This window comes from Thermobia domestica, chromosome 12 (genome assembly GCF_964235325.1).
Source record: "Thermobia domestica chromosome 12, izTheDome1.hap1.1, whole genome shotgun sequence".
In the NCBI taxonomy this organism is placed as follows: Eukaryota; Metazoa; Arthropoda; class Insecta; order Zygentoma; family Lepismatidae; genus Thermobia; species Thermobia domestica.
In genome coordinates this window covers 201,139,727-201,161,560 of record NC_137465.1, presented here as the reverse complement: position 1 = coordinate 201,161,560, position 21,834 = coordinate 201,139,727, and the positions used below count along the sequence as shown (strand labels likewise).

The following is a 21,834-nucleotide window of genomic DNA, read 5'->3' as shown; positions in this document are numbered from 1 at the left end:
TCACCGAAACCAGTTTTGGTGAAAACCGAACCGGTTTCGGTGAAAAACCGAACCGGTTTTTGGAGAAAACCGAAACGCCAGTTTTTCGGATCTCAGTTTTTCTAGAAACCGGTTTCCGGTTTTTATAAAAATCGGTTTCGCCCATCCCTGGTGGAGATAAACCCTATTCATGGATTGCTGAATCAGTAAGGAAAAACATTTCTCACGGTCTCTTACCGGTTCCGCTCTGTTATCTGTCGACAGAGTAAAAGGCAGACGAAAAGGTTCTAGAAGACTTTCCATGGGTATGAACAGCATAGTTGGGAAATATGAAATTAATTAAACAAAATTAATTATTTATGGCATAATCAAAATTCAATTATTTTAACGTAAATCTTCAGTTGCAAGAGTAGAAGAAAGACCTTTGGAAGTCTATTGCTAGAAAAATGTCCCACGATTGATATTTGCGTACACTGGCAGCCATCAAAATTGTGTTAATAGTAGTTGTCGACAAAGATCACATGATATCCTCCGCAGGAGTCAATTGTAGAACAGCCATTTTAAATTTCAAGGGTGTTGTATCTTTTGGAGGCAGCAGTCGACACAATTGCCAAGGTCAGAAAAAATGTGTAGTACCCTAAGTGCAGGTCTGGTAGACCTATTAATGTTTCAGTTCGATAACATTCCCAAATCCCTCAAATTAATTATTTTCGATTTTGATAACTGTAAAAAGAGCTGACTTAAGATGCCTCTTTAGTAAAGCTTATTTTGAGTTGTCTTTCGGCTTTGAACAATATTTCTGGGTTAGTTGGCAATACACTGTGTGTGGCATACCTCTTTCCTTCCCAAAACTTACTTAACCCTTTCAGGATTTCCACTTTTTGAGGTAAATTTTAGACTTTTCCACTCAAACAGCTACTGCTTCCTTCATATTTATCGTAGGATCACGGTTCATACCTAATTTTTCTTTCAGGATAGAGCATACTTTCCAACGGTACCACTCGCTTGTCCGTATTATACACCAGAAATGGGAAAATCGGGCAAAATCTGGAGATTTTTCGAAAAATAATTCTTTTTGAAATTTTTACGCCCCTCTGGCCCGGGCTTCGGTTCACATAGGGATCTGATTTTAAAAAATACGTTGTTATGTACATAATACGTGTGTAAAATTTCAATCTTATATCTTGAAAAAAAAAAGGCAGAAAATTGTTGAAAGTTTGAATTTAGTCCCTGCACGTCTATATACACACATACTTATATATATTACATATTATAAAAATTTACTGTGTCATTACTATTTTTCCTAGAGTCATGGTTCAAACGCCATTTTCTTTAGTATAATGAGTCCTTTCCAACGGTACTACTGATTTGTCCATGTCATACACCTGAATCGGAAAAATCGGGAAAAAACATATTTTTTTCTGAAAAAAATCACCCCCTCGGAAAACTTGCGCCCCTCGGTTCCGTCTCCGGTTTTACGTAGGGATCTCGAAAAATTTTGTAAATACCCAAAAGTACACACAATACGTATACAAAATTTCAATCTGATATCTTGAAAACTAAAGCCGTGAACAATTTTTGAAATTTGCCTTAAGAAAAAAAAAAAAAACAAAAGTCAGGCCCCTCCGTCCTCACTTGGCGCCGCCAAGTTGACCATCCGATTCCAAAACGCATCTAGAGTGTTCTTTGGTCCATCCTTTACTTGACCAATAAAATATCCCGGCTTAAAAACCTTTTATAGAACCTAAATAAGCGGTCATAGACGATAGTGCGCCATGGTATAAAAATATGCCATAAATCCTAAAAGTATTAAATTTAAGAATGAAATCTGCTGATGCAGTGCACTGAGTATTTTGTATTATAATACATTGTAGACTGACTGAATAATTTACCTTAAAGTACGCCTTCATAATCATCCAGAGCGGAATGTTGAGGGGGAACGGGGCGTTTCTCCAGATCCCTGTGTCTACCATCCCAGGATGAAGGCAGTTTGCAGTGACCCCTGTAAAACGTAAAAAAAAAAAAAAAAAAAAAAAAAAAAAAAAACACGTTAGTCACATTAGATATTCTTTACTTCGAAATGGTCACAGTATATTACTTCCATTTTAAACATTTTCTAGTTGCACAGGAGGGAACGCCATCAGCACAAAATACATTTCAAATATTTAATTTTTCACGCATTACACGAGTGTGGACTGTTATGGTCACATCATGAGAAGAAACCAGATTAAGTCGGCAAAACGTAGGAAGAAATTGTAGTGGCATGCATAAAAAGAAGAAGGGGAGCAAACAGATAATGTTAAATTATGTAAATATAGAATTGAACATATGATGATGGGACCAAGCGAAGGGAAGGGATAATCAAAGATATCGCCTAAGTATAAGAAGGAAAACACAATATAAAATTTTAAAAAAATCAATATATAGAGAGGAAAGCTGGAAAACACAAAAAGTCATAGTTAGATTGGGTAAGACCTCAACGCCATCTCTCCTTACTTTATTATTTCAATACTTCTAATTTATCATTTCAACCACTATAACAAACTTTAGTTTTCTGCGTTGTTTATTCTCCCCTGGCCTCAACTAACCGGACAGCCGTTTACCATCTCTCAGTAAAGGTTTTCAATTTACATTTCTTCACAATTGTCAAGAATTAAGCATTCGTTTATAACTTTTTATAAAAATGTTCTGAGTACTTCAATTCATAATAAATGAGTACAGATAATACAGTGAAACCTCCCTTAACGGACACCTCTCAATAACGGACACCTCTATAATACGGACAGATATTTTTGTCCTGGCAAAAATATATGTTCTCTTACGGAACAAAACCTCCCTTTTACGGACACTCTCAGATACGGACGCGGACAATCCTTTTTTTTATTCCCAAACGTTTCAATAACCTCTTCATAACGGACAGGAATTATTCTTGGTTCTGCGATATTTAACAGTAGACAGAAAAGTCTTTCCCCCACAAGTGTATTTATCATCAAACAGAACAACTTCAAGCTGAACTTGAAATGCTTCTTTTTTTCTGCCCGCAATAAACTGCTTTCTGGTGGAAATCCTAGAAAATCTTGAATAAGCACTAACACTCATGCTGGATTAGTCGTATGGTCAAGAATTCTATGCGGATCTATTCCCTAACAAATTTAGTGCTTTTTCCTCTGGGCCTTGCATCTTTCCTGACAATTTCGTAGATAACAAAAGAAACATTGTTTATTTTGCGATAACATTTTTCAACGAGCAATGTTTCCTCCCTTACTTTTTTGGAAAAGCAAAATTTTTCTTTTCTGCAATTTGGTGTGTCAAACAGTTGAACAATTAAATTTGCCATTAATCGCGGTGAAATAGAAGTTCTTTAATTGATCCAACAGTTGCAAGCAAATTTCGAACAGAAACTAGTGTCCGTAGGATGTACGTACACGGCAGACAACTACTGCAGACTTTTCCTCAAGAAATTTGATGAGTTTCTTCTCCACATTTTCAGTATTTAATAATAATATTGCATACTTTTAAAAGCTATTTTTACTTTTAATATAGGCGGTATGTGAATTAATAGATTTTTTACAGGGTGATGACATGTCCTTAAGAAAATTACCATACACGCATTATCATTTGCAGTATACGAACATATTAACGCATTCCCCAACAATAATATTATTTAACATATTAACACATTCTCCTTCATCCGTCCCAGTAATTCAAATACGTACTAAATAGAGTATTTTCATATTGAATTTTACGTATTTACGCTCATACATAATGTATTTACTGTATATTACTGCATACAATTACCGATGAGAAAATTAAATTTTTGTAACCTCTCTGTAACGGACACCTTTCAGTAACGGACAAAAATTTCCGTCCCATTGGTGTCCGTTATTCAGAGGTTTCACTGTATTAGTTAAATCTTTAATGCTGAATGTTTCCAATCAGACTGTTTTTTTTTAATGGAGTGGTTTCGGTGTAGGAAACACGAGATTTTTTTAAAAAATAATGCAAATATTATGGGGTCTATGGGACATTTTTTGGTGTTTGTATATAGGATCTATGCAAAGTTGCGCATTGGCATGTGCAAAGTCAACTAAAAACTGATTAAACCAATAAAACACGACGAATTGTCAGCAAACTTGTACTTTTAACTCATTACATTTCTGTCTAACACAGAAAAAAAAAACAGTTCAAAATCTGTCCACCTCAACGAGCAAAGAAAGCTGTAAGATGATAATATGACGTGACTCCGAATGCAGCAAGTAAAACAAAGAATCCAAGGCTGGCTTACTATGACATCTAGCGGGAAATCCAGAACTTCATTAGCGAAAGAGCATCTTAGCTGATACGCAAAGCTAAGCTACTTTTCTATGTCCGAACTAGAAACTGCATGCTGTAATACAATTTCGAAGTAAACTTTGCATATATGCAAACCAGGGTACTAAAGAGTTAAACTTTGTTGTAGGAACATGGCTGGGTTTCCTCGCTATGCCAATGAACCCGAGGTGATAAATCAGAAACGAAGATCGAAGCAATGTAGAGAAAGGACATCAAATGTAAGTTCCTATGAGTGGCGAGAAATCTGATGACTTCACTAAGGTGTATGGCCCCCTCGTGGCTATATGGTTAGCGTACGCGCTTTTTGCGTAGGAGACAGGGGATCGATTTCCGGTGGGACCTCATGTGGTTCGGATCCCACGTTAAGTTGTAGGTCCACGTCTCATATAGCTTCGCTGCTGAACGGAACACTAAACTCAAATCAAACAAAACAAAGAACAACACAGCATCCTCCACACCTTATTGAATCCTGTGAGTGTAAGGCACTCCAAGAGGTAGGAGTTGGCAGGAGTAACATGTAAAAATAATGCGAAATTACTGATAGTAGTGTGCAATCCATAGTTTTTGGCATCGATGATGAGAATAATGGCGCTCGCAATGGTGTTTAAGTAGAAGTTCATCCCCATCGGCAGTGAATGGGAGGAGGTGAAAAATAAAATGTCAAAAATTTCTGAAATTTGTGTCGAATTCATAGTTTTTCGGGATCGGGAAAACGTCTTCTGACCCTTTTAAAATGACTTTTAGAAGGTAGTTAGTATCCACTTCAAGTTGGTCTTTTTAATCAATTTGATTAAAGCGTACTTGGTAAGTGTAGGGTTTTCAATATTTATGCCAAAAGTAGAGTATCTTTTGTATTTTTTTCATTAAACTTTCATTGAAATAAATATTCTATGTGGAAAAGGAATTTAAATATTTCCTACAAACCTATTCTCTCTTTGCGACAAACGGGCATTTCAGCTAGTAAGTAATAAATGTTAGTAAATAATAATAAAATAATAATGCATTAGAAGCAATTTTGGATGGAAAACTGCATAAAAAATTATGTTTATTCTTAATGGTCATATATATACAAACGTGATGAGATAAGGACTTTCTTCTCTATTTTTGAAGTTGGTTAAAATTCGAATATAAAAACAAAGAAATTTTTAAGTAGGTTTATAACACCTACTGTCTATAGTTTACCATTACATAACATATATTACAGCATGTCTGCATGAGTTGTCGTACACCTTGCGGCTCAAAACGTGTTTCAGCTATATACAACTCGTATGAATGGTTTAGAATTCTTCCGCTCTTCCTCTATCAAAAATAACCCTGAGCAGTGGATTGCCTTGAACACATTGGCAAAAACTGTCCCGTTAATTGAGGTCAACAGTCAAGTTATGCAACATGCGTTCGATGTTCTAGTTCCGTCCTGTGATTCATTGTTTTATGTAGGCAACCTCAGTTTTAGACGATTTTTTTTTTATTTTACAGGAACTACAAACATTTTAGGAATCATTTCACTTATTCTCCCATTACTATGTACTTTGACAGACCAATTTCAAGATATTTACTGAGCAGAGCCCCATTCAAATATTTATTTTATAACTGTGAAGAGTAAAAGTTTAAGAACTGTTTTTGCTTTACAATTTTGTTTTTAATAGTTACTGACGTCACTCAATTCGGTTGTTTCGGGCTAGAAGAAATGGATGGAATAAATGGACTATCCCTTATTACTTGCTATAACTTAAGCATTAAATGCAACTTACTTTATACCTGATGCTAAAGTTGTTGCAGATAATTAAGGAATTGAAAATACTATTTGAATTTACACTCACGCCAGTTCAGCATTGAAAAATGTTCGAAACAGTAAACATCCAATTTTGAATGGTTATCCGATTCAAATCAACCTCTGGGGGGCGCGGTGGCTCAGTGGTAGAGCGTTCACCCCTGGTGCTTGGGGTCCCGGGTTCGATCCCAGCCCCCGCCAAGTGAACTTTGTGGTGGGCAAACACGGTGCTCGTGGGTTTTCTCGGGGTTTCCCGTTTCCTCCCACTTTCTTCATTCCACCATTTCACTCATTTCTCATCATCACCGTCTCCTTTAGCCTAACTGGCATATCCGTGGGACGTAAAACTTAAAAGATTTCATTTTTCAAATCAACCTCTGACCAAGTTAGCTCTTCACAGAACTTCCTCTCTGGACTCTTTATGAAGCAAGAAAAAATTTACTCAAAGCAGCATATGAAAAAATATTGAAAAGATCCTACTATAATAAACTATTGTTTAAAACAAAATTCCGAAGAAAATTAGTAATTTCATATTTTTGTCGTTAATCACATAGTTACCTGTAAAATTGAAATAACATTGATGTAACTGTGTCCGAGGAAATCCTACGTGTAAAACGCATTGTTCACGATTTTACTCACAATGGTCTTTTATAATCATTGCTCAAGTTCGGTCAAAAATTGTTAGTGATGTTTCTGAGATTTTTTTCATCATTAAAGTAGAGTAGAACTGTAAAATCCCTTCAGGATAGGAACTTTTAAATGGTTGCATTTAAATTCTGTTTGTGATTTAATACACCGGAGAGTTCGTTCCAATTCCGTAATATCTTCAAATACGAACAGAAGAACGGATGATGGCCTCCAGAAATAAAGGGATTCTCGCTTATGCATCCGTTGAAATCTCTATCTTGAAGGTGTTCACGACTACACACTTTCTCCATGGAAAATAAAACTTAATATTGCTGACTTACCTGTTCCTTGCAGCCTCCTTGCGAGCTCAATGGTGAACCAGTTGTTGGCGTACTTGGAAACGAAGTATAAGTATGCAGGGAAATAATTCTTTGGGTTTACGTTGTTAAGATCAACTGAAGCAATGCGGTACCACGAGGACGACACAACAACGATGCGGCTCGGAGCTGATTTCTTCAGCAAATCTGGAAAACAAGTGCAGAATTGCTTACTTCCTCTTAGGCTAACGCCAATGGCATACCCAGGAACTCATCAGGAGTCTCTTACGTATAACCACACACACACACACACACACACACACACATATATATATATATATATATATATATATATATTTGGTCTAGGAATTAATTCGTGCGGGTGGACAAGAGATGGCGCAACGAACGGAGCGTCCCACAGTTCCGTGTATCCACACATGTGTTGCAAACCCCTGTCATCGCGTATCGTTCGTAGTATAGGGCAGTGGATTAAAGCGTCAACAACACCAGTTTGTAGTTAAGTGAACATGGCGCAATTTGTGCCTGATAAAGTGTTTTTGCGGGGTGTCCTGCTGCATTACTTTAACATGCAGAAAAGTGCCACTGAAAGTCATCGTATTTTGGTGGAAGTGTATGGTGACCATGCTCTAGCTGAGCGAACGTGTCAGAAGTGGTTTGCACGGTTTAGAAGTGGTGATTTTGGCTTGGCAGACCAAGAGCGAGCTGGAGAGCCAAAAAAAATTCAAGACGAAGAATTGACAGCATTGCTCGAGCAGGATTCGTGTCAAACGCAGGAACAACTTGCAGCAGCATTAGGCGTTGATCAAACAACAGTCTCCAAACGCTTGAAAGCCATGGGAATGATTCAAAACGTGTCACATTGGGTTCCACATGAATTGAAAGACAGAGACGATGAAAGACGAAAAACCATTTGCGAATTGGTGCTTCAACGACAGAGCAGAAAGGGGTTTCTGCATCGAATTATTACGGGTGATGAGAAGTGGATCCATTACGAGAACCCTAAACGAAAAAAGGCCTGGGAGAAACCCGGTGAACCAGGTCCATCACAACCAAAACGAGATATTCACTGTGCAAAGGTTATGCTGTGCATATGGTGGGATATGAAAGGTGTGGTGTACTATGAGCTGCTGCATGAAACTATGAATGGAGAACGTTATCGACGACAATTAATGCGTTTGAAGCAAGCTCTGGCCAGAACACGACCAGAATGGGAGAACAGACATGATAAACTTATTGTTCAACATGATAACGCTCGCCCACATGTCGCAAAACCGGTCAAAACCTATTTAGAAAATGTCGGATGGGAAGTTTTACCCACCCGCCGTATTCACCAGACGTTGCTCCTTCGGACTACTACTTGTTCGATTGCATGAACAACGATTTGATTGGACAGCGGTTTACTTCTTCAGAAGATATCGAAACATGGGTCTCTGACTGGATCGCTTCCAAGGATGAGGACTTCTTTCGCCACGGAATCCGTACATTGCCTGACAGATGGGCGAAAGTGGTGGCTAGCGATGGACAATATTTTTCTTAAGGTATTTATGTATTTTGTGTTTGTACTACAGCTTCAATGTGTGCGTACCAACCGCACGAATTAATTCCTAGACCAAATATATATATATATATATATATATATATATATATATATATATATATATATATATATATATATATATATATATATATATATATACCAGGTGGTTAATTTGCGCCGTACAATTAGTGAAGTTGGACAACCAACCATACAGTAAAGTAAGCTGGGTTGCCTAAATCAAAGGGGTAACATGCTTACAAAAGCACTTTGTCTTCGTATATAAAAAGTAAACCATATATTTAAGAATTATGTTCGAGGTATCATGAAGGTCACTTTCGCCGATTCTAAGGGTAATAAACTATATTCGTAGAGCAAAAGAGATATGGAAGTTGTTTAGAAATTTTTACTGCCCTAAGAAACATATAGATTTAAAACAATCTATATTCGCGGTAAATGAGGTAAAAGAAAGAAAGATAAAAAAGAAAAATAATTCAAACGTCCGAGTCAAGAAAACTGCTAAGTCAGGTTATGTATTTCAGCAATTACTTTATTATAGGAGCTCCATGACGAAAGATCTTGCATCAATCGTGAGTTATTGTTTATAATTAAGTCTAGCCAAACTACTGAATAGTAAATTAGTAATTAGCAATCAACGCACTGATCTAATCTGTTCAGCAACTAACCGAAAGATAATAACATTATTTTAGACAATCTAAACAAGATCTAGAGTTTCCAATTAGCATAAATCAGTGGGTTTCCAGAGGATCATTTAATAAGACATCTTCCATTTAAAATAAATAACCTCTTGCTATATCTACATCTAAATCTTTGATTCCAACTTAATCATAAAAATCTCCTCATTCATTTAAGTGACTTAATCCACATATGCCAGATAATAGCATCAAATACATCAGTATGAACATTAGGAATGCAATTAAGTCATATAGAAACCATCTTATATCTATTTAAAAACAATAAGATTACACGATCGTCGTTTGCTGAACGGTCTAAAGTAGCATGCACACCGAAGCGAACGATAGAGAATATCAGTATACAAGCATTTGGAGAACATTCGTAGGTGTTCACTTCCATTCCTTACTGCGAATTCCGTGCGTAATTTATACCACCACCACCAACTTAATTTGAACCAGTGTTATCATAGGCAGATGCCGAAATATCATACACAAGTGTCTAAAATTGTACGTAGTTTCATAGGTTGAATTTTAAATAATCTCTACTACACTATATTGAACACCTATGTTCATCCCATTTACGAATAGTAATTATATTAGTGTGTGCTTAGAATATAGGATCGTAGACGATTTGTATTAATACAACGCAGGAAGACGATAAGTTAAGCTAAATTACATAAATGCGAATAATTTGGAATTATGTAATTATAGCTACATACACGCACAAAAATGTCAGACACATCTACGTTTCGCCGATGTTATAATTTTCGTTTTTAACAACAAGATCTAATAGAAGAGATAAATCTAAAAACAAGGAAGTCAGGTGAAAAAAAGAATATGAAGAAAACGAAGGAGATGTTGAACAAGTTGGCAATGAAGTCAAAGATAGAAGTGGAAGACAAGAAGTTAGAAAAAGTTAACATGTAAGTTTACCTGAGACAGAAGATCTCTCTGGATGGAAACATTAAAGAAAACAGACGCATCAAACGAGATTGGAGTGTATTCGAAAGAAACAACTTTACACTGAAATGTAAAATGCAGATGTGCCTAGAAGAAAAATGTTTAACGAATGTATTCAACGTGTTTTGAGGTATGAATCGGGAACTGGCATACTTATAAAATCAGCCATGCACCGTCTTCAGAATATACAAAGAAGCATGCAAAGATGTATTCTCGGTGTAACCCGAAGAAAGAGCAAAAGAAGTACATGGATCAGAAAGATGACAATAGTGAAGGATATAATCTCGAAAATAAAGAGCCTAAAACGGCAGTGTGTGGGACACATTGTAAAAATAACGTATGGTAAGTAAATAAGAACAATCCTTGACTGTATACCAAGAAACAAGAAAGATTAAGAAAACTTTCAAATATGAGGTGATGTGTCGAAATTAAGAAGCTCTGTAGGTTAACATGGAAACGGATTGCCCAAGATAGATGGTCGTGGAGAAATATCGGAGAGACCTTCATCCAGTAGTGGATTAACAACAGTTCATATTAGATACTGGTCGCGACAATAACAAATAGACCTACTAGAAATCAACTAAATTGCTGGTAATTATCAAGACAAATCATTATTCGTGCAATTATGTTCGAATAAGCAGAGAAATACTGAAAGCTGAACTGGCGGGAATCGAAGCCAGTGTCCTGCATTTTAGATAACTGCTTTAGTAAGGCACTTTGATCAATTTATGTTTTTCATGCGTGCGTGCGCTTCCCATATTTGTCTATGTAGTCTCCAATATCTCACTATTTGTGGGTTCTTCTTAGTAGGAGGTTACCAAATGTTCGTATATAAAATACACCAGCTAGACATATTTTCATATGTTTGGTCTTTTGGTATGTTTATTTGTTTTCAAGTGCATACACATTTTTCTATCTTTCCAGCTGGAAAGATTAATTGCTCAAGATCCATGACAGGAAAGTTGTTGGCGTGTGAATCTAACAATTCATTTGAAACTAAGTTTACGAAAATTGTTTTCCAGGTTAATCGACATCTGTAATTTCGAAGACCGTTTTCAGTTTTACATGGTATCACATGGAATAAGATAGGAATCTAGTCGTGCTGGGCAACATCTTCAGAAAAAAATGCATATGCAATTTACATTAACAGCGTTTTAAGTGAGGACTCGATAGAAAAAACACTTTCTCGAAGACACCTGCAAGACTGAGTTCGTTTTGCTTTAGAATAGCGAGAAAGAGAGAAATTAGGACGCGAATGAATATCCTAAATTATAAGGCTTCTTATCTGTGTTTGTCTAAAACCGTCATGTCCGTTCTCGCACTACTCATAGAAAGGAGCAAACACTACCCATGGTGAGGTTATTGCGTGAAGACACGAGCTGTTGTTTAATGTAATATAATACGGCATTTTAAATGAAATTTGACAAACCCCTACAATGCCCACATTGGGCCCTCACTCCTCTTGGAGCTCCGACGCACAGTGTGACATTCATGAATTAGTCAAGCAAACTGTCAATTCGCAATAGTTTATTATACTTTAAGTTCGATGCCTCAAACACCAAGAAATATAACAAACCTGACAAAATAAATACCATTACATACTATGTGTCAGATGTTCCTGAAAATAACCAACCACTCTTTCTACAGTATCGCCATTGTCACGTACAGGTCTGTGTCTTCTTGCTTGCATTATATATGAGCTGTGTGATCTAAGTTTTACTTCTGTACGTCTAAATACACGTACTAATGGTAATCGTCGCATTGAGAATCGTTCCCGATATAACCTCCGAGCTTCGGACCCATTTCGCCGTGTTTCACCATAGATAAGAATTATGTCCGTGGTAAAAAAAAAAAAAATAAATAAAAATAAAAAAATAAAAAAAAACTACAACACCAGCTATTTCCTCGTAAATGAAGTTAATACTGATTACCAGTACTAGTGCAGTCTATGACCAACATACACAAGTAAAGACTGAAAAGGAACAGGTTTAAACAATATTCATGTAGCGATCATACATAGTTTTAATTATTTTCGTTATTTTCGTAACCAGGTGCGCCTTAGATGTAGGCAACTACTTTTTCAAATAAGTATGGTTGGTCATCTACTTGCGTATCGTACGGCGCAAGTGAACCACCTGATATATATATATATATATATATATATATATATATATATATATATATATATATGTATATATATATATATAGAGAGAGAGAGATAGGTAGATAGATAGAAAGAAAAATGGAGATCAGACCTGGAATTTAGTGCTCTGTGCGATAAGAAGCTAACCAGGACCTTAAGGATATTTTTAAGAACTTAAAACATCCGCTTTTCTTTTAATGCTTTCTATTTGCATCTGCACACAGTAAATCTTGACGCATATGCTAGAAAAAAAGAATTGAAAAAAGATTAAGAATACAACACATAACTAGTTTGCTGAACTCTTATGAAGGGTTAAACATAGAGCTTCTGGAAGTAAGTTTTTTTTAACATGATCGTACAATACTTGTTTGTTTTTAATATAACTAATACAAAATAAAGTCGTAACATCGAAATAAAAAAAAAAGAACATGGTGCATATAAACAGAATCAATTTTCAATATCACTGGACTAAAGGGAAGGGTCTTAATCCGAATCAGCCTCCCATGGCTACGCCACTGGCTGACGCAACAATAAAATTAATCGTGATGCATATAAAGCATTGCGTCTTTTACACGTTAAAACAATTTTCCCTTTGCCCATTGCGGAACTGGTGAGGTTTTTAATTTTCTTCCTCGAGTTCTCAAAATTAAAAATAACGTTTAATTCCGAGGTTTTAAGTTACGTACATTATATATTGAGCGTTGTGAGAACTATCAATTGTGCCTAACGTAGCGCAGTTTCGATAAAAGTTTGTGTGTGTGTGTGTGTGTGTGTAATTCAATAGAATTCGTGGAGAAGTCTACGTACCAAGATCTTTTCCGTTTGCTATAATGCATTTAGCGTAATCTGTTAGTTCCCGGGCAGGAGATTTTATATGAGTCGTTCAGTAAAATCAGGCCGCGTGGCTCAGTGCTAGAGAGTCACCTCTGGTGCATGGAGTCCTTGGTTCGATCTTAGCTCCCGCCAAGTGAATTTTGTGGTGGACAAACACCGTGTTCGTGGGTTTTCTCAGAGTTCTACCGTTTCCTCTCACTTTCTTCATTCTACCACTTCATTCATTTCTCATCATCACTGCCTCCTTTAGTCTATCCGGTATAACCATGGGACGTAAAATTCAAAGATTTCATTTCGTTCAGTGAATTTCTGAACTAAAGTTCATCATTTGCTGACTTGTTACAGATAACCTGGTTACACGAAATGTTACAAGGTTATTGTCATTTTCGATTTACTACGATTGAAGCGTCCTCAGTCAATGTTTTGAACTGTGAGAATGTGTTTGTAGCGAGATGAATTTTCTATTTGACTCTGTATGTATTACCAACAATAAGACATCTAGATTTCTGCCCCTAATGCTCACCCTTCAGCTGGTATTCGCAGTATCACGAGTACTAATTGGTACAATCTAAATGTTAGATGATGTTCCCAGATTGCTTGGTTTTATACATCTACATCCTTCTAAGTTAACTAACTAACTAACTAACTCTATGGCCTATGGAACCCGGAGGTTCAATGCCGCGTTCACAAAAGCTCTCCACTGACTTCTATCCTTAGCTAACTGCATCCAGTTTCTACTCTGTATTCCAATCTCTGCGAGATCCATCTTAATATTGTCCTCCCATCTGCGCCTAGGTCTTCCTAATGGTCGTTTTCCGATTGGTCTTCCAATCAAAACTTTGAAAGCGTCTCTACTTTCTTCCATTCTAGCTACATGACCCGCCCATCTAAGCCTCCTAGACTTGACGACCCTAACAATGTTGGGTAAACCATATAAATTATGTAGTTCCTCGTTATGAAGTTTCCGCCATTCCCAATTCCCGTTCCTCTTGGGTCCGAATATTCGTCTCAGGATCTTGTTCTCAAATACTTTCAGTCTATGTTCTTCCCTCAGAGTAAGTGACCATGTTTCGCAGCCATACAGAACAACAGGCATGATTATCGTTTTGTATATTTTAAGTTTCAAATTCCTCGACAGAATTTGCGACAAGAGATTTTGAACCGAATAGTAACACGAATTCCCTGCTTTTAGTCGACATTTAATTTCTCCGTGAATATGATTTTCCTCTGTTAATATTGATCCTAGATATTTGAAAGTATTCACTTTATCAAAAGTATTATTTAGTATTTTAACGCGTCCATAATTTGCTGTATTCCGGTCCCGACGCACTTCCATGTATTTAGTTTTCTCTGCATTTACTTCTAAACCCATGTCCCTGCAAGCGTTTAATAAGATCTCTGCATTTCTTTCTATTGTTCTCCTATCATCTCCTATTAAATTTACATCATCAGCATATGCCATAACCTGGTGAATACCGTTCAACTGTAAGCCCTGGTTGCTATCTTTGATTTTCCTTATAGTGTATTCCAGAACGAAGTTAAATAATAATGGCGACAACGCATCTCCTTGTTTCAGGCCATTTTCGACGTGAAAGCTTGTGGACAAAAATTTTCCTACCCGAACTTTACTTTGGATTTCATTTAAACATATCTTAATTAATCTAATTAGCTTTCTCGGTATTCCAAGTTTTGTAAGAACGTTGTATAATGTTTCTATCCTAACCGAGTCGTACGCCTTTCTAAAATCAATAAATAGTTGATGTACCGGGGTATTGTATTCCCACTTTTTTTCGAGTATTTGGCGAATGGTAAATATTTGGTCGATAGTTGATCGATTTCGTCTAAATCCGCACTGATAATCTCCAATAATTTCATCTGCATATGGGGTCAGTCTTGCTAACAGAATATTTGAAAGGATTTTATAGGATGTTGACAGAAGAGAAATGCCTCGATAATTATTACAGTCAGTTTTGTCGCCTTTCTTGTGAATTGGAACAATGATTGACTCTTTCCACTCTTGTGGCAATTCTTCCTTGTTCCAGATAAGGAGAATGAGTTTGTGTATCTTGTTCCACAATTTTTCGCCTCCAGCTAAAATTAACTCAGCCGGAATTTCATCTACACCCGGAGATTTGTGTTTCTTTAATTTCTTTATAGCGGTTTCTACTTCTATTCGGTTGGGTTCTGGAATATACGGTTCTGCGGTGTGTATCTCCTTTTCTCCACGAACACTAGTTTTTGGTTGCGTGTTAAGCAAATCGTCAAAGAAATCTTTCCATCTATTTAAGATGCTATCCGTGTCAGTGAGAACTGTACCGTCAGATTTCTTTAATATATAAGCACGAGGTTGATAGCCTTTCTTAAATTCGTTGATTCCCTTATACATGTCCCGTATGTTTTTATTTTTACTATTATCTTCAAGTTCCTTAATTTTAGCTTTCAGAAAATCGCGTTTCTTTGTTCTAAAAGTTTTGGAAGTTTCCCGCCTGATATCTGCGAAATTTCGTGTGGTCATTTCATTCGGATTTTGTAGCCAGCGTAATTTTGCCTGTTTTCTCTTCTCTGCTAGTTTTATGTATTCCTGGTCGAACCATGGTTTGTTCCTACGTATTTCCGCGTGTCCCAATTTTTCTTTTGCTGAAATTTTAATGCTATCTCTAATTTCAATCCAGTTATCCTCAACACTAGTGCACTCTGAATCCTCTAAAGCCGAAAATCTATTCGAAACTTCAATCTGGTATTCCTCTCTTACCTGGCTCTCTTCTGATTTCTTTAAATCGAATCTCTCCGTTTTCGGACAATGAATATTCAACGATAACCTCTCTCGTATTATCGCTGCTACCAGGTAGTGGTCAGTGTCACGATCAGCCCCTCTAAACGGCCGGACATCAATTATGCTAGATTGCCTTCTTCTATCTACTAAAACGTGATCAATTTGATTATGTGTTTTTCCGTCTGGTGATGTCCAAGTGTATTTATGAACGTCGCGATGTGGGAATTTTGTACTCTTCACGATTAGGTTTTTTGGATGTTGCAAAGTTCACGAGCCTAACACCGTTGTCATTACTTTCCTTATGCAGACTTTCGTTCCCTATAATCGGTTTGAAAATATGCTCTCGCCCTACCTTCGCATTGAAATCCCCTAATAGAATTTTCATATGGTATCGCGGGAGTTGGTCAAATATCCGTTCCACTTCTTCGTAAAAACTGTCTTTTATATCGTCATCCTTATCTTCTGTTGGGGTAGTCACCATTCTTCATCTTTTGATTTTGACCCTAATAAATAGTCTCTCGCTACTGGCCAGAGCAGGGAATCCTGACAATTATGCATGATGCAATAACTGGAGGCGTATCTGGTGCTAGATTAAGGTCTGTGCCCTGGTGCCTTGGAGCGGGTGCTGCAAGATTTGCAGAGTAATTCCCAAACACGCTTTTTTTTCTTTTTTTTACAGCAGGAGCGTCATTTCAGTTTTTTTTTCTTAAGAGCACCACTGACATAAGACTTTCACGTTTTGCATTAGTATATTAGTAGACAATCGATTGAAGTATATGTATTCCTCAAACTCTTAGAGAGGGCAATTGCCCCCTCCTACCCACCCCTTAAATGATGCCTCTGTTTTAAAGTATTAGTGAAATGAAACGTTGCTATTGTCCGCATCACAAGCATGAGCGGAATCAGCGGAATAATAAGCCAAACTCATAACAGGTGTATTCTAATCCACGATAGATGCTTAGTTTTGCTGTCACCACTTGTTTCACGCAATTATCGACAAGCATTGAATCCCTGTTGAAACGTACGATCTACACTCTAATTTATACGTACGACAATCCTGTGGAAAGAATTATCTTCGTATATATATATATATATATATATATATATATATATATATATATATATATATATATATATATGTGTGTGTGTGTGTGTGTGTGTGTGTTTTCCACAGACATTATCCACAGTAGAATCTTTGAAATATTGTTCAGCGACTTGGGTAACACTCTAATGACTCAATATATCTTAACTACCATGATAAAAGAATGTATTCTGTTCTACCTATGAGCAGATGTGTAAGAAGGAACGGTCCATACTGATTGGTTGCCATTGTGTTCTCAATTCCTTTCTCATTGGTCATCTTTTGAGCGAACTGTGCTGTTCCTGCGTTATGAATTAGAACATCCAGCCTTTGCTCTGTTTGTAAAAACTCTGCTGCAAATTCTCGAACAGACTGGAAACAACTCAGGTCCAGTTTCTTCACTAACAAGTTGGTGTTTCCTGTGCATCTTATTATTTCATCTGCAAAGAAAATTAAAAGCAAATAAAACATTTCTGAATAAATTTTAAGGACATTCAACCTATTGTTATACGAGACTGAAAATTTTACAAGCAAGAAGCAACTTTAGCTTTTTATCTTTCACTCGACAACAAAATAATAATAACCGTAGTCGAGGTAGGGAGACCTTAGATTATGGGAGGAAAGGGATTCACACATTGGCTGATAGTAGGACGTTTAGAGGTCAGTTTGGAATAACCACTAAGTAATCCCCAAATACAGCTCCAATGCTAGAATGTGACATGGGACTGGGACTCGAAACAAAATCAAACAAAAACTGGTAGCCTCAGTTTTCTCGCAATTCTGGCATTTTCCTTTCACATGATCATTCCACCAAATATTTTACAATCGTTAACTTTCATTAATTGTCCGTATCTCTTACTCTTCGGGGTATAAACGTGGGACGTGACACTAGAAATTTCATTCAGTAATGAGCGAATTGGAACTAGTTTGTTGTCATTGTTGTACTATCGTATGTTTATTTTAAAATGGTAACTCAAAACTCTTCATTCGACCTGTATATTTTAATATGGACTACCACTTACGTAAAATTTATGAATTATAAACATTATATACATTTCAGGGACTAATATAATCAATTTTCCAGTATGTTCTATTAACCAAAGAAAATGATGGTGATTGTTAATGTTTAAAGTAGTTCGATAATAGTACTGTAAAATGAAATCTTTGAGTTTAACGTCCCACGATTATGCCCTTGAGGCTAAGGGAAACGGGTGATTAAGACAAGTGAATCATGATGGAAAGATCGGTACAATGAGAATGTGGAGGCAATGGGAGTACCCGAGGAAAAGAACGTTGTTATCCTCCACAAGCTTACTAGGCCGGGGATCGAACCAGAAGCCGGCACACCAGAGATAAAAGCTCTACCACTGAGCCACCACGCCTCCCCATAATAATAGCACTGAAGAATTCCTAGCAAGCTCATAAACATAATTATCCTCTGAAATTTTTTGTGTGCTAATAAGAATTCAGTAGATAATTTAGATTACTTTTACTTGGGGAAATGATTTCTCCGGGGTAAATTTCCTGGTGCTCCTCCCAAAATGTATTCCTTATCGAATCTACGAGCAGACACTATCAATTCACCGTGCTTGTGTATCATTGATTTTTTTAAAAGTATGAATAAGATTTTTGCTTCGTAAGGTCAGTTGTTGACCCAAACATGAGGACTATAATTAGTGTACTAATTCAGGCTTGAAACAGTATCCATTTGCTTAAAGGTACTATTAAAAATTACTATCACAACAGCCTTCGTGTTCACGTACGTGTAGGTTAGGTTACAGCTTTTAAAACAATTGCATGAGTACGTATGTTGATAGGCACTTATTGTGCTGTACAGACAAGGAAAGTAACGCTAATTACTTATTTAAGTGGTTTAGTAGAGTGAATGCTTACATACTCACTTTATTACTGAGGAATAATATATCTAAGATGCTTAAAAGTATACTATTGCAACTTACTAAAATTTTTACTCTGAATCGACTGGTGACGTACAAACATAGCGATCATTGTTTTAAGCGCATTAGTAACAGACTGAAATTGAATCGCAAATTTCGACTAGTTAGAATTAACTCACGAGCGAAAGGAAATGTTTCTCGTAATCAGCTAGCTCTGGAGTGTTTTATAGCGTGATAAAAAAAAAATGAGTGGAAATGTCCATTGAGTCGGTAAATGGAAAAAGAAGAATATTCCACAATACTTTATTTTTGGAAAACGAAATACAAAGCCACTTACAGGAAATTCCTTATTTACACAAAAATATGTATGGGACATTTGTAGCGTGTGTTCCTTTCATTTCCAAAAATACGAAAAACGTAATGAGATTGGATATTTTGTTATAAAGAAATTGACACCGCGGAATGTTCTCTATTATTTTTGGAATATTTTCCTTTTTCCAGTCACTGATTTAAGTGTTAAACTACCTTATTATTTCATCGGAGAATCGTTTCCACTCCTTCTCAACGGACGCAGCAACCAGCTTGTTAAATGCAATTGAACTTACATGAAGTGAGAAATCTTTGAGTTTTTACGTCCCACACTTATGTTGGTTAAGCTAAAGGAGACGGTGATGATGAGAAATGAATGGAGTACTGGAATGAAGTAAGTGGGAGGAAACCCACGCACACGGTGTTTGTCCACCAGAAAGTTTACTTGGATGAAGCCAGGATCGAACCCGGAATCCCATACACCAGAGGTGAACGCTCTACCATTGAGGCACTGCGTCCCCTAACATGAAGTGAAACTCACACTTGAATTTATTAGCGCCTGACCTTTAGGTGTTTCACTACTAAGTGACTCGAATTATAATTTTATATTTTCTCGATCGGTTGATTTGGAATTTAGTGTCCCGTTCTGCAAAGTAGCTATATGAGACGTGGACCTTCAGCTTAATATGGAATATGAATCACATGAATTTCAATCGGGAATCGAATCCACGTCTCCTACGTCAAGGAGCGTACATAACCATATAGCCACGAGAGAATTAGTTGAGACACAAATACACGACATTGCCGTAGCTAAAACCTAAGACAAAGAGGTGAGATCATGTTATGGGAGGGCTATTTGATTTCATTTTACATTCTTGATTGCTTACCTTTTGAATATATATTTATCTAAACGGACAACTGAAAATGGCTGAAGGTGGTCGCTGGGGTAGAGGAATGAGCCACCCTGACTTCGCCCTAGCAAGGAGCCTGGTACTCGATGCTATGGAGCTTTCTCTTTGTCCCTCAGGAAGTAAAATCTTCCAGGAAATATCAAACACCATATAGTTATAAGACTGCATTAATATAATTTACGAATTGAATTTTGGTTCGAAATTCCAGTTTATTCATGATACTTCTTCAGAACAAACAGAAAACGATGGCCAATGGCTCTTTTACAAGTGTTTCCCGGTAAGGTCTCTGGTAAGAGCCCAAACAGCACAATGCACGTACAGTATCCGTATAGTACATGTACAATTGCACGGATGCAACATGTTAATCATCTGTATAAATGCACGCCTGTACATGTGTTGCACATATACATGCCAGGTCCTATTCAACATCTTCACGTGCACAGAACATGTGCAACGTACACGTCCTGCACAAGTGATTACACCTACCGCGCAGGTGATTTACAGGTAGCACGTATTCGATTTACATGTAGTTCACAGGTGATTTACATGTAGGACAGCGGTGATTTACACGTAGCACATAGGTGATTTACATGTAGCACACAGGTGATTTACACGCAGTAACCAGGTGATTTACATGTAGGACAGAGATGATTTACACGTAACACACAGGTGATTTACACGCAGTTCCCAGGTGATTTACATGTAGGACAGAGATGATTTACACGTAACACACAGGTGATTTACACGCAATACCCAGGTATTTACAGGTAGGACAGAGGTGATTTACACGTAGCACACAGGTGATTTACTCGCAGTACCCAGATGATTTACATGTAGGACAGAGATGATTTACACGTAACACACAGGTGATTTACACGCAGTACCCAGGTATTTACAGGTAGGACAGAGGTGATTTACACGTAGCACACAGGTGATTTACTCGCAGTACCCAGATGATTTACATGTAGGACAGAGATGATTTACACGTAACACACAGGTGATTTACACGCAGTACCCAGATGGTTTACATGTACGATAGAGGTGATTTGAAAAAGTACCCAGATGACTTACATGTAGTGCACAGGTGATTTCCTCGTAGTACAGAGGTGATGTAAAAGCAAATTCGAGATGCAACGAAAAAAAGAAGTTTATATATTTGGTGTTTTACGCAGTAACACAATCTATAACTGCAAAATTTTTTTTTTTTTTTGCTAGCCTCGGCTAGCTACCCGTGCGAGGGTTACGCCCTCTATGGGAAAGTAGACGTAGGAGAACTGATAGGAAGAACAGTGGGAGTTGGTCTATGTGATATTTGAATACTGATATGTGGATGGATAAGGATAAAGAGAAAGGAAATGGTGAAACAACGAAGGAAGATTGTGAATTGCTATTTTATTTATTTATTTATATATTTATTATTCTCACTTTTGGAAGGGACATTGTGATCTTTGGATCACAATCATGAAGTGATGATGGAGGTGATGAACATGATGTGATGAAGTGCGATACACAGCAAACAAAATACAGGGTTATGTTAGTGGACAGATGCATGTTATTCTTCTCGCTTGGGGGCTGCTCCAAGCATTGATGAATAGACAACGGGAGCCCAGATTAGTTACAAAGGTGTTACTGTGCGAATGATGGACATATGA

The 21,834-nt window shown here is 37.0% G+C and overlaps 1 protein-coding gene across 2 annotated transcripts in view; it reads right to left on the bottom strand.

The window, feature by feature from the left end:
• The window catches only part of LOC145666931 (retinol dehydrogenase 14-like), a 93,499-nt gene that overhangs the window by 7,052 nt on the left and 64,613 nt on the right, over positions 1-21,834 (bottom strand). For both annotated transcript variants that reach the window (XM_081734533.1, XM_081734534.1), the window contains exons 4-6: positions 17,268-17,507; positions 7,051-7,233; positions 1,872-1,981 (exon numbers count right to left, since the gene is read on the bottom strand). In XM_081734533.1, the coding sequence (XP_081590659.1) occupies positions 1,872-1,981; positions 7,051-7,233; positions 17,268-17,507 (533 nt within the window). The remainder of the gene's footprint in view (positions 1-1,871; positions 1,982-7,050; positions 7,234-17,267; positions 17,508-21,834) is intronic.